Source organism: Pan troglodytes, chromosome 4 (genome assembly GCF_028858775.2).
Source record: "Pan troglodytes isolate AG18354 chromosome 4, NHGRI_mPanTro3-v2.0_pri, whole genome shotgun sequence".
Lineage (NCBI taxonomy): Eukaryota > Metazoa > Chordata > Mammalia > Primates > Hominidae > Pan > Pan troglodytes.
Genome location: NC_072402.2, coordinates 138,176,248 through 138,190,848, shown reverse-complemented (window position 1 = coordinate 138,190,848; position 14,601 = coordinate 138,176,248). Strand labels below are relative to the sequence as shown.

The 14,601-nt window shown below is 35.4% G+C and overlaps 1 protein-coding gene across 12 annotated transcripts in view; it reads right to left on the bottom strand.

Moving 5' to 3' along the window:
* ANKHD1 (ankyrin repeat and KH domain containing 1) overlaps positions 1 to 14,601 on the bottom strand; it is a 135,906-nt gene that overhangs the window by 63,925 nt on the left and 57,380 nt on the right. For 8 of the 12 annotated variants that reach the window (XM_016953937.3, XM_054684627.2, XM_016953938.3 and 5 more), the window contains exons 10-11: positions 11,145 to 11,254; positions 3,613 to 3,669 (exon numbers count right to left, since the gene is read on the bottom strand). In XM_016953937.3, coding sequence (XP_016809426.1) covers positions 3,613 to 3,669; positions 11,145 to 11,254 — 167 coding nt within the window. Of the gene's footprint in view, positions 1 to 3,430; positions 3,670 to 11,144; positions 11,255 to 14,601 lie in introns of those variants that run through there. The other 4 variants (XR_010157020.1, XM_054684629.2, XM_016953941.3 and 1 more) reach the window with 2 other exon arrangements.

The window sequence follows — 14,601 nt, the reverse complement described above, 5'->3', positions numbered from 1 at the left end:
TTGCTTTTTGTTTGTTTACATTTTGACTATCTTTCTTGATAAAGATTTGCTCTCCTGCTTTATAATTTTTTTACTGAGGAAACTCATTTTGATGGGAGGTGTTTTGTTTTAGTTTCTTTTCCATCCACAGATGTACTCCTCATCAGATGTTTTGGAAGTTGCCTCAGTCTGGCTCTTGGAGTCCATTTCAGAAGTAGATATTTTGCTGGACACCTAAGGTTCTTGTCTCATAGAGATATTTCACTTCTGTTCCCTAAATCAAGAAGGTTGTCCTCCAAGTTTTTAGTTACACAGTTGTCTCTGTTTCTTCCCTCTATTAACGACAATTTGCTAATTTATTTTTCCCCCTTTTTTTAGTTTTTTTGGGTTTTTGTTTTGTTTTTTACATACAACCTGGATATGACAATTTGCTAATTTCTAACCATAACCCTAGATAGTTGATCAAAGATTTTTTTATCCATTTTGGTTCACAGGTAGGGCAATAAGATGCCAGTTCCTTGCTTTATTCAAGTAGACTAGATCTACTGATGTACTACATGTGAAATGCATTCATTCCCTATTCCTCTGCACATGCTGAAATCTCAGCCCCCATTGTGTATTTTTTTAGCCCTTAATTCTCCTTGGGACTATAGGTTAAACTGTGGATCCATGCTGCACTTCTAGTCCACGGAGATCTTTAATCCTGTTGTTTTGGGGCACGACTACATATTTTTAGATTCATTTTTCTATATACTAATAATGACTTTACCTTCTTGACTGAAGTCATTTGTACTTATATTTAAACAACCTGGAGAGAGCTGAAAAGAACTCATTCAATACACAATAACATAGAAAGAGAGAACTTGGCTTTAAAATAAATGTATTAGGAGTTTTGTGTATTCCATAGGTAGTTTTAGATTTTTAAGAAATTGACAAAAGTTTCCTAGTTTTAAGTAGTAAAGTTAAAAATATGTATATACGCTATTCCTTAATAAAAAAGTTAAAAAGTGGAAGGTAAGGTCACATTTAAAGTTTATTAAGGTAAGGTAATTACTAACAGTTGAAATACATTGATAAGTAGATTACTAGAGCTCATAAGCTCCCTAAAAATATATCTATAAAAAATACACTACAAGTCTGGGCAAGATAGCAAGACTTTGTCTCTGAAAAAAATTTAAAAATTAGCCAGGCATTGTGGTGCATACCTGTAGTCCTAGTTACTCAGGAGGCTGAGGCAAGGGGATGCCATGAGCCCAGGAGTTCAAAGCTGCAGTGAACTATAATCACGCTATTGTACTCTAGCCTGAGCGACAAAGCGAGACCATCTCCAAAAAAAAAAAAAGAAGAAAAAAGGTTCTGATGAATGAGCACTGTAAGAAAAAATGTGGAATTTTTTTCTATTTGGCTTTAGATAACAAAAATTTTAAATTAAGTTTATTTTATTTAAAATAAGTTTATTTCCCTTAAAAAATCACAGCCACAGGGCACCCCAGACATATATTTAAGGACTGTAACTATACCACAGAGGCAATGTCTTTTGGAGTTGGAGGGAGGACATTCTCTAAGGAGAAAGACCAAAATCACAGAGAAAAGGAGGGAGACTGTTTGATACTGATGTACTAGAGGATTCCAATACTCTTCCATGGGGAGTATGTTCCTTCAACCCACCACTGTATATTAATCATTACCTTAGTGATCTACTATTACTGATTGGATTCATACCCCTCAGGAGAACTGATATGGATAAAAGGTTAAGAGGCACTGGTCCTAAGGCTTGTGTTTAGCACATTTTCTAAAAATCACAAGTAACAGAGAGAAAAGCCAAGTTTATTCAATTTGGATGGAGGAAAAATGATCGATTATAAAGCAAAGATGGAAAAAGAAAAGAACTCAGCAATGATGCAGAATAATCTGTATGGCCTCTACCAATGTCTCAAAGTGTAAAATATGGAGAACTTGTCATCAGAATCTCCTGAGATATTAGTTCAAATGTAGACCCCCTATTTCAGATCTATGGAATCTGAACCTGTAAACGTGGGGCTGCAAAACTCATTTTTAAAAAAATCCTGTTTTGAGACTTGCAGCTAGAGAGAAAGATTTACAATTACATTTCATCTAACAAATCCAGGGAAAAAGAATTACTTTGATCTGAAATAACACTCAGCTTTACATTCTTGATAGGAGCCTATAATATTATACAAACTGAGTAGAAGCTCACATGTTCACACCACATTTTGTGAAATAAACTTACTTACTTCAAAATAGAATAAATATATCCAGCCTGGACAGTACAGTGAGACCTCATCTCTATAAAAATGAAAAAAATTAGTTGGGCATGGTGGCACATGCCTCTAGTCCCAGCTACTGGGGAGGCTGAGGCAGGAATATCACTTGAGCCTGGGATGGGAAGGTTGCAGTGAGCCGAGAGCACGCCACTGCATTCCAGCCTGAGCAACAGAGTGAGACCCTGTCTCAAAAAAAAAAAAATAATAATAATTTTAAAAATCTCAACAGAATAAATAAAACAGCTTCTCATTTAACAAGCCAATGATGAAGACACTTAATAAGCATCATGATTAAGAGGGGTTTAGAATTAAGAAACTTAGGCCAGGCACGGTGACTCATGCCTGTAATCCCAGCACTTTAGGAGGCCAAGGCAGGTAGATCACGAGGTCAGGAGTTCGAGACCAGCCCGGCCAACATGGTGAAACCCCGTCTCTACTAAAGATACAAAAAATTAGGTAGGCACGGTGGCACGCGCCTGTAATCCCAGTTACTTGGGAGGCTGGGGTAGGATAATCGCTTGAACCCTGGAGGCAGAGGCTGCAGGGAGCCAAGATTGCAGCACCACTGCACTCCAGCCTGGGCAACAGGGCGAGACTCTGTCTCAAAAAAAAAAAAAGAAACTTAGATGGCCTAAGTTATTTGTGATCTAATCACAATTCATTAATAATTTTAAAATTAAAAACTGCTCCTGATTTTAAATAAATCTCTTTGGATTATAATGGATATTAAATTTATTTGACTTTTAAAACCACTGGGCACAAATTCACACATTTTTTCAAAAGAAATATTTCCTATGAAAAAATATTCACCTTCTTAAAAACCAATTTCAGAATAGTAGGAGACAATTTTAAGAAGAAAATTTTAAACTTCTAGTTTATAGAAATTAGGGCATAAACTATATAGTAAACGTTTTGCTAAACTAATTTTTTTGTTTATTTGAGTATTATTTTTAAAACAATCCAATATATTAATATCACTCTAAGTTTCAGATTTTTGATGAACAAAGTTGAATGCAAAGGACTTTATTACTGAGACTTTCTCTCTGCGGTATACTAACTCTCCCAATAAAGGAGAATGTAAAAGAACTACCTGAATAAGAAAATCTATTTTCACCTAAGAGATTTTTTTAGGAATATCACTGAGAAAGAAGACTAAGGAAACAAACTACCAGCAATACAAATCTCTTTTTATTGGGACTTCATAATCTTTTTCAATTGACAAGGATTTCCTTTGTCACCCAGCAGGGTCCTGGAACTTCTTGGCTGGAATTCAGATATCCAGAGTTCTGGTTACCTACAACATCTATTCTTTACGTAGTAGCTTACAAGCATCAAAGGCCACCCTCACCTGATGCTTGGCCGGATCTATGCCCTCCAAAATAGTCTTCATGTCCTCCTGCTTGTCCTGCGAAAGGAAAAAGAAGAACTCACGGATCTTATTCCAAAAACGAAAATCACATTTGGCCATGAAGACCTTGTGACCGATACTTCAGATGGTGGGCTTTGTTAACTCAGGATCTTCAACTAAAAAGATTCTCATCTGTAGAGACTGTAATGTCAGGAGCAGAGTATAAATTTTTTTAAGGGGGTGATATTATGGTTTTTTACCAATAAAACTTCAATATAAATCTTAATATATGTAGAAATATTTCTGCAGAATTATTTAAATTCATGCCTTTGTCTCAAAAAACAACTAAAGCCACAAAAACAGAGCAACATTTAAAAATATCTAACCAAAGAAAATAATGAAATCAAGAGATTTGGGCATATCAGAAGTTGGGAGGACGGAGGAAAATACTGTAAGATAAATAGTTACATAGCTTTTCCCCTCATTATAAATGTACTTAAGGCTTACACTTTTCAACTAAAACAAGAACCTTCAAAGAACTCGAGAAATGGAATGTTTGTATTTTCTCTAGATCTAGACTCCTAACAGAGAGAAACTATCTAAAGGTGAGACAGGGATACAACTTAGGAAACCATAATAAGCTTTTCAGTCATTGACCAGAGTCAACTAAATCTCCAAATAAAAGAAATGTGGCCTAGAGAAGGCTTCACTCTAAGTCATTCCAATTTCCTACCTATGTGATGTGCTTACCCTAAGAAAGTGCATGCTCCTATGGTATAGATTCAGCAAGACAGTATCCTGAGACAACGACATGATTTTAAGAAGCTAACTGTTAAGGCTCACTTCCTCTTCCCTGCCACCTTACCCCATATTTCACCCCATATTTCAATAAATAGCCAGTCCCATTAAAATACGAATAAGCAGCACAAAGTATCCAACATGGAACCTATCAAGAAGTTCCTACAAAACAAACAATAAAATTTTAGTCAAATATTCCCCAATACCTTCAAATAAATTAAAGAGAACAGGGAATCTTTACTTAAATAGCTGAACAAAGTGATAAAACAAAAGATTGGAAAGTGAATTGGAAGAATAGAAGAAACTAAATATAGATTGAGCATCACAAATCTAAAAACCTGAAATCTGAAATGCTCCAAAATCTGAAACTTTTTGATTACTGACATGACACTCAAAAGAAATGCTCATGGAGCATTTCAGATTTTGGATTTTCAGATTAGGGATGCTCAATGGGTATGTATTCCGCAAATATTCCAAAATCCAAAAAAAATATCCAAAACACTTCTGGTCCCAAGCTTTGCAGATAAGGGAGCAGTAACAATGAAGCCATGAAAACCACATTTAGAAGTAGAAACAGGCCAGTCATGGTGGCTCATACTTGTAATCCCAGTAACTTGGGAAGTTAAGGTGGGTAGATCGCTTGAGCTCAGGGGTTCAGGACTAGCCTGGGCAACATGATGAAACCCCATCTCTACAAAAAATAAAAATAAAAAATTAGCTGGTGTGGCAGTGTGTGCCCATAGTTCCAACTACTCAGGAGGCTGAAGTGGAGGATTGCTTGAGACTGAAAAGTCAAGGCTGTATTAAGTTGTGATCATGCCACTGTACTCCAGCCTGGGAGATAAAGCAAGACCCTGTCCCTTTTAAGAAAAAAAAAAAAAAAATGCAGAAACAAGTGTACAGAAAAAAATAGTGACCTGGATGACAGACTTAAGACACAATGCAGAAGAAAAGGACAAAGAAATGTATTAGACATAAACATAATACAAATACAAACAAGCGAGATGAGGGAGACCATACATATGAATGGTAAATATCTTAAAGGACGTTAACAGAATAGAAAAATAAATAGTCAAAAACATAGCAGAAAGAAACCTTCCTTTTAAAAAAAGAAAATATCACCCCACGGTCACCACTAAAAAAAAAATTTTTTTTTTAAATTAAATACTATGACAACTTATTAAAGACAATGACTTATTAAAGTCTTCAGACAGAAAGTATTCACTGTTTCTCAGGAAAATTAATATAGAATAATTAACACAAGATACATCCTGATGAAATCAGATGTTTAAGTATAATGAAAGAATTTTATGATAATCCAGACAGAAAAAGGAGACACTTACATATAATACAGAATAGTCTAGCAGGCTTTGGCAATATTCAGTACCAGAAGACACTAATATAGTGGGTTTAAAATTTTGAGGGGAAAGAACAAGTGATTCAATAATTTCATACATGGCTACATTCGTTTATAAATACAACATATGGTATTCTAAAATATGCAAGCACCTATTAACTCCTTTTTTGAGGGGGAGAATAAATTCAAATCAAAATACCAATACTAGCCAGCCAACAGATAAGTCAAGTTGAGGAATTCAGGAATCATGAAGCTATATAATAAGAAAGACTAGTAATGTAAAAACTGAATCCACTTAAATATTATATATACATATATACACATATATATATATTTAAATAACTATGAGAAATAGGGTCCTAAATCAGAATGTAAATGTATAACCAGGAGAATATTAAAATAACTCATGAAAATTCTATGGTGAAAGATATATTACTCTCCTTGTCCTTCAGAATGAAGTCAATAGATACTGAATAAATATTTGATTTTTAAAAATCTATTTGTAAATGGTGTCTTCACATACTTCCAGAAAGTAATTTTATTCCTGTGTTTTCTATAGTTCGCTAAAGCTTTGGGAGCAATTAATAGGGCTAATTGTAGCACAGTAAGTTTTTTTTTGTTTGTTTGTTTGTTTTTGAGATAGGGTCTCCCTCTATTGCCCCGGCTGGAGGGCAGTGATGCAGTCTCAGCTTACTACAACCTCCGCTTCCTGGGCTCAAGCGATCCACCTCAGCCTCCTGAGTAGCTGGGACTACAGACATGCACAACCACACCTGGCTAATTTTTTTTTTTTTTTTTTTGGTAGAGACAGGTTTTCACCATGTTGCCCAGGCTGGTTTGAACTCCTGGGCTCAAGCAATCTGCCCTCCTTGGCCTCCCAAAGAGCTGGGATTAAAGACTTGAGCTACTGTGCCAGGCAAGAAGATTTTTGTAGATAATGCAAACATAGGGGCTGTGATCAGAAATTAGAAAATTAAACTGTTTAAAAAAGGAAGAAGAAGAAGGAAGGAGGGTGGGAGAGAAGGAGAGAAGGGAGGGAAGGAAGGAGGGGAGAAAGAAGAAATCAGTTTATATTTGTGAGAATGTGGGAGAGTCAGGAGGGCTCAACTGTTAACAGAGATGTACACTGGTTCAGGATTTTTGAACAGTTTGACAATAGTTATCAAAATTTCAGATGTGGACCTCCCGAAACAATAAAATTTTAGTCAAATATTTCCCTATAACCAGCAATTTCACTTCCAGGAATTTATCCCTATTATATATATTCACAAAAGTAGCAAAGATACATAAATATGCCTAGCAATATTTACTGCAGCACCATTTGTAATATTTAAAAACTATTAACTCAGGTGTTTATGCATAGATAAATGGTTAATAAATTATACAGAACACTGGGTACTTGTGAAAAAGAATGGGAAATCTACTGGAACATGGAAAGATGTTATATCACATATATTAAATGTACATATTTTGGGTATACAGAAATGTCTAGAGAGATACACAATATATTGTTTAAATTTTTTAAAAAATCTTATAAAAGAGGACTTGGTCTATGTTTTCTATTTATAAGATTTAATATAGATAATAAACTGATCCATAAGATATTTTTCTTTCTATTAAGGGAGGTCCATATCAAATCTCATTTAAAAGGAAATAAGTTCCAGGAAGAAGAACTACAGAGTACTAATGTACCCATGTCTAAATTACCTAGTTTCCAATTGCTCAACTATTTTTGGAAAATGCCCAATATAGTTCACTCAGTCAGCAAAATACAGTCCAAAGAAAGCAACAAAGGTCAGAGGGCTTACTTTATGGTTACAGAGGAAAGTCAGTGATAAACTACGTTTTTTTTTGTTTGTTTTTTGTTTTTTTTTTTTTGAGACGGAGTCTTGCCCTGTCACCCAGGCTGGATTTTAGCACATACCTGTAATTCTAGCTACTCGGGAGGCTAAGGAAGGAGAATCATTTGAACCCAGGAGGAGAAGGTTGCAGTGAGCCGAGATCGTGCCACTCCATTCCAGCCTGGGTAACAGAGCCAGACCCCACATCAAAAAAAAAAAAAAAAAAAAAAAAAATTAGCACACTTAAACCTTAAACTGAGAACATATCTATGAGATGCCAGGAATGAAATACATCTCCACTGCATGCAATGGGGGATGGACAGTCCTCTATCTGCAAACTGCTGGAGGAAATTATTATAGCCCAAAACAGATATTAGAAGACAGCAGCAAAGAATGAAGGACAAGTAAGATGGTACTGCCTTGAAAGATAAAGTTAATAACAATTACCAGTCACTTTTTTCCCAGGACTCAGGGACTAATCTGCCTGCTTTACTCTGAGGTTTCCCTGTTTTTGACTAGAACTTTTTCTTTCCTCTGGCCTACAATAAAGCCTGAAATAAAATTTATTCATAGGTTTTACATTTTTTTCACTGTCACAAATTTTACTCACAAATATTCATAGGTTTTAAATATAAAAATTATTATACTTTCCCATATTTTCCACATTTTCTTTTTCTCCTAAAAAATTATTTTAAGAGAAGGGTCTCACTATGTTGCCCAGGCTGGCATACAATAGCTGTTCACAGGCATGCTCATTGTGCACTGCAGCCTTTAACTCCTGGGCTCATGCAATCCTCACACCTCTGCCTCCTTGGTAGCTAGGACTACAAGCCCAGCATTTCCACATTTTATATGAAGAACAGTATTGCTTTTTATAATGAGGAAAAGAAATAATATTAAAATTAAGATATCAGTCCATAAATAGCAAAAGCATGGAAGAGGCTATACATTTTTAAAACTTAAAATCAATATATAAAATAATTCAAAATAAGAAAAGGTAAAAAGTTATACATATAGAGTTATTAAATCTAACAGTATTTGTAATAGTGAAAAATGAAAAGCAAAAGTTCCATAATTAATGAACAAGTATGGTTCATCAACTTGATGGAATATGATGCAAGAGTTATAAATATAGAGACTATATAGTAATACAGTAAAGATTATGATAGAACACAAGAACACATAGTGAAAAAATAGAAAACAACTGTATTATATATTGTGTCTATAATTTCATGTAAATATGAATGTAAAAATAGATTGCAAGATAAAAAATGAATAATTATGTTAGAACAATGGCATTACTTCTGTATTGAATAATTAAGATATGTATTTATCTGAGCCTTTTTTTTTTTTTTCTCCCAGATGGAGTTTCACTCTTGTTGCCCAGGCTGGAGTGCAATGGCACTATCTCAGCTCACCGCAACCTCCGCCTCCTAAGTTCAAGTGATTCTCCTGCCTCAGCCTCCCAAGTATCTGGGATTACAGGGGCCCGCAACCATGCCCGGCTAATTTTTTTGTATTTTTAGTAGAAACAGGTTTCACCATGTTGGCCAGGCTGGTCTCGAATTCCTGACCTCAGGTGGTCCGTCTGCCTCGGTCTCCCAAAGTGCTGGGATTACATGCGTGAGCCACTGCGCCTGGCCTATCTGGGCCATTTTTAATCTTACATTTTGAAAGTAAGTAAATACGGTAAGTTCAAATAGCTCTATCTGTTCAATTAATGTAGTTCTTCTAAGGAACTAAATAATAAACACTCTATTTTAACTAATTCCAGAAGACAGTAAAAATAAAATATTTAAAAATGTAACAGATATTAACTTGGTCACAATCAGTATGGTTTTGTTATACATTAGAGTACATTTACCAGATAGCTCCTCTTTTATCCTATTTAATTTTTTTCTTTCTTTTTTTTTTTTTTTTGAGACGGCGTTTTTGCTCTTGTTGCCCAGGCTGGAGTGCAATGGCGCAATCTAGGCTCACTGCAACCTCCACCTCCTGGGTTCAAGTGATTCTTCTGCCTCAGCCTCCCAAGTAGCTGGGATTACAGGCATGTGCCACCACACCCAGCTAACTTTTTGTATTTGGTAGAGACAGGGTTTCACCATGTTAGTCCGGCTGGTCTTTAACACCTGACCTCAGGTGATCCACCCACCTCGGCATCCCAAAGTGCTGGGATTACAGGCATGAGCCACTGCACCCAGCCCTATTCAATTTTTTAGAAGAACTCCCAACAGGTTAAGACAGTGACTTTGTTGTAGAAAATACAAGGAAGACAGAATCCAGGTAAGAATTTAGAGGATAAGAGTATTAAATTTTGCTTATATTATCTAAGCTTTTAAGTTCTACTCTATTTCTTTATTTTGAATGACAAACTTCAATTCCTAATTTTTACAGACGACTCAAAGCAACTCTGTAAAAGGAAAAAGATATAGAAAGAAGTCAAAAGACTAAGATGTACTTAACATATATTGCTGTCACAATTCTCAGACAAAAAAGCATACCTCCCAAAAATTATAACTGATAGGGAAGGTCCTAATTAAAAAGAATGAATGATAGTGTTTTCATTACAATATTTGGTATTAGTAGAAATGACAATAAATAACAATGATACTACACATTTATTTTGGTTAATAATTATTTTCCAATAATGTTCTCAGGTATCTACTTGGATGATTTAAAAGGTAATACTTTCATAGTTTTTTCTAAATAAGCAAAACTAAGAAATCTAATTCTCTATAACATTTACAGCTATGTATGTCACACATAAGTTTTTAAGAAATGTATCAGAGAATTCTGGGAAAAACTCTAGAAAGCAGTTTAAAGCACTCTCACAAAATAAAAGCTAGGCAAAGCACACATTTCAGCAAGAGGCATGAACATTTAAATGGAATATTATTTTTATATAGATTATTACACATATGAACCTGCCACCTAATTTGAAATTTTGAAAAACCAAAACAGAAAACACAAAAAGAATAGAATTTGTAGGAATGTACTAGGAGGATGATTAACAATAGTAGCTTTGTTTTGAAATGTCTAATCAGAGAAACAACAGAAATCATTCAAAATGATGATGGATGTACTAATTACTCTGATTTGATAATTACACATTATATACATGTATTGAAATATCACTCTGTACCCCATTAATATGTTCAATTATCATGTGTCAATTAAAATAATAATAAATCACTCAAAGTGACTTGACTTGTTACTCTATTCTGTGAACACATCATTGAATTTATGATATATCTAACAGAGGGCAGTTTAAAAAGCACAGGAATGTCAAATGGGGGTGGAGTGAAAGGAAGAAAAAAACTAGTAGTTTTACCTAGGAAAAGAAACAGTATGCCCTGTTCAACACTAAGTATTTTCAAATACATTTAATACATACAACAACTAGAACAGGTAGCCAAGCTTTTTTAAGTTACTGTATACAAAGTATGCAAACCATTGATCTTTAGTGTTTTCTAAATGTTAAGTATAAATGGATAGTAACATTAACGCAAAAATATTTGAAATTAAAAATATCTTACTAAATCAGCCCCTGCTTGAAGTAAAACATCTGCAACATCCGTATGTCCATTTTCACAAGCATAGGTTAAGGCTGTGTCTCCTGTTGCTGTTGTAGCATGCACATTAGCGCCTAGCAAACAAAAAAGCATACATTTACTTTGTGAACTGTAAAATTGTATTAGATAGTCCAATTTTGCAATCTGGTGAACCTGAAGAATTCAAAATGTGAAAATATCAAAATGCATTTTAAGTATACTAGTTTTCCTTTAAATACGCTTTATAAAAATAATTTGAGTCATACCAAAAAGAACTAAACCAAATGATTTTAAAACACAGTAATTTGCCCTTACATCATTAGTAAGATATACCCTAAGGAATAAAAGAGCTGCAAAACCAAAAAATATTAAGCATTTTTCAGAAATCATATTGGTGGTACTTTTGGTTTGTATTCAGAGACAGTTCTATGGATACTGCGGTATAAATCAAATGAGCAATTATTTCGTGAGAACAGAAATTTTGGGCATGGTTAAGGGAAAACACAGATATAAGATTTTTTTTTTTTTTTTTTGAGAGATAGTCTCACGCTGTCGCTCAGGCTGGAGTGCAGTGGCATGACTCAGCTGCAACCTCTGCCTCTTGGGTTCAGGCAAGTCTCGTGGCTCAGCCTCTCGAGTAGGTGGGATCACGGGCACATGCCACCATGTTTGGCTAATTTTTGTATTTTTAGTAGAGATAGGGTTTCACCATGTTGGCCAGGCTGGTCTTGAACTCCCAACCTTAGGTGAGATATAAGATTCTTGAACTTAAGTAAAAATCTTCTGGTTCTAGCCAGGCATGGTGGCTCAAACCTGTAACCCTTGCACTTTGGGAGGCTGAGGCTGAGGCGGGCAGATCACTTGAGCACAGGAGTTTGAGACCAGCCTGGGCAACGTGGTGAAACCCTGTCTCTACCAAAACAAACAAACAAACAAAAAAATTAGCCAGGCATGATGGCACATGCCTGTAGTCCCAGCTACTTGGGAGGCTGAGATGGGAGAATTGCTTGAGCCCGGTAGGCGGAGGTTACAGTGAGCTCAGATCATGCCACTGCACTCCAGTCTGGGCAACAGAGCAAGACTCTGTCTCAAAAACAAAACAAAACAAAACAAAACAAAAACCCTTGTGGTTCTGAATTGGAAGTACTGAGGTGGTCCCTTAGCATCCTTCAAAGGTGACCAATGAATTCCTGATATATTTAATCTATAAGAAAAATATATATTTCCCAGCCCTGACCAGCTAAAGCCTAGAGACAATGGTAGTAGACTAAATAAGCATAAATAGCATCTCTGGCTTAGATTGTGGTCTCTAAGTACCATTTACTACTAAATGTAATTGGGGCTTCTTAGAAAAATGACTGATCCCAAGGCTGGAGCAGGAACTGTACAAGATGAGCCTGGAACACTTTGCCATATGAGAAAGCAAGGAAACTATCAGAGACTACAATGAGGTCATGTCAAAAGGATTTAGGAGCTAACCTTACTGACCAAAGATATTCAAACTGTCCCATCTTCTGACAATTTTTACATCAAAAAGAATGACCGTGATGAAGTAAAGGCCATCTTATATATTTAAATCCAAAAGTTCAAAATGATGTTCAAATAAAAAACAAAAAAACAGGGCCAGGCACAGTGGCTCATGCCTGTAATCCCAGCACTTTGGGAGGCCAAAGTAAGAGGACTGCTTGAGGCCAAGACTTTGAGATCAGCCTAAGCAACAAGCAAGACCCCACCTCTACAAAAAAAAAAAAAAAAAAAAATTAGCGGGGCATAGTGGTGCATGCCTGTAGTCCCAGCTACTTGGAAGGCTGAGGCAAGAGGATCCCTTGAGCCCAGGAGTTCAAAGTTGCAGTGAGCCACAATCACACCGCTACATTCCAGCCTGGGTAACAGAGTGAGACCCTGTCTCAAAACAAAACCAAACAAAAAAACACTTCACTGATCACCTTTGAAGGATGCTAAGGGACTACCTCATCACTTTGGAAACTGGCAGATAAAGGGGGAAAAAAAGACAAACATTTTTCTTGCCATTCTTTTTTTTTTTTTTTTTTTTTTTTTTGAGACAGAGTCTTGCTCTGTCACCCAGGCTGGAGTGCAGTGGCACCATCTCGGCTCACTGCAAGCTCTGCCTCTCGGGTTCACGCCATTCTCCTGCCTCAGCCTCCTGAGTAGCTGGGACTATAGGCGTCCACCACCACGCCTGGCTAATTTTGTATTTTTTAGTAGAGATGGGGTTTCACAGTGTTAGTCAGGATGGTCTCAATCTCCTGACCTTGTGATCCGCCCACCTCAGCATCCGAAAGTGCTGGGATTGCAGCCACCACGCCTGGCCTTTCTTGCCATTCTTATATGATGATTTGTATTTAATTTACAGGCAAATAGTTGAGGGAAAGTTTCTCTTTATAGATATTCAAGGAAGGAATAAACAAACAAGGAATAAAAGAACTTAGAGTATCACCCCTTTGTAACCCCTAAGGAATTAATGGATCTAAGCAATGCTCATCAATGGCTAATAATATCACAAAAAGAGAGACAACTATATACTTATTACCTCCTGAAGAAAGTATACAAATACCACCTATGAAGTAGTCCCATTAAAAAAAAAAAAAAGAATCAAACCTGAATACAATCAAGTCTTTAGATCTAACTACTAATTTATAGAAAATCCAAAGGATAGAAAAACAAGTTAAACAAAATCATAGCAATATCATCAGGAAAATCCATACTCTGGGAAGCCTAATGGAAAAACATTCTATTTCTTCAACCAAAAATTGCAAGAAGAAAGATAAGAAAAATGAGATGTAGCCCATAGATTAAAAAAGGCTTAAGAGACATTGATTAATAGTGATTTTATGAATCTTATTTCAATCCTAATTCAAACAAGTCACTAAACACATACATACGGATTTATAAAACTATCAGAGAAATATGAAAATGGCTTGGATATTTGCTAAGAAACTCTTATTAAAATTTTTTAGGTAGGAAAATTGTATTGTGGTTATTTTTTAAATTATCTTTTAAATACTGAGTATTAACACTTTTATAAAAGTAACATTTTTAATCATTAATTTTCAAATTTTAAAAATAAAAAGTTAAAAATGTTTCTTTTAAATAAAAATAATTTTTTAAGAATGGGGATGTGGAAGAAGTACAGATGAAATAAGATTGGCCATGAATTAGACATTCATGTTAAAACACTAACTAGGTGATGGATTCTTAGGATCTCAAATACTACATTCTCTGTATGTTTGAAAAAATGCCATAACAAAAAGGTTGTTAAATTTGTTTTAATTGTATAGGCCTTATTTGAGTTTTCTTTAGTGCCACACTGTAAGAAGCACTTCATGTAAATAAATTACCCTTAAAACTGGGGGGAAAAAAAACTTTTAGGTAGTGATCACATAAAAGTGATTCTCAAACCCTGAGATAGTTTCTACGAGCT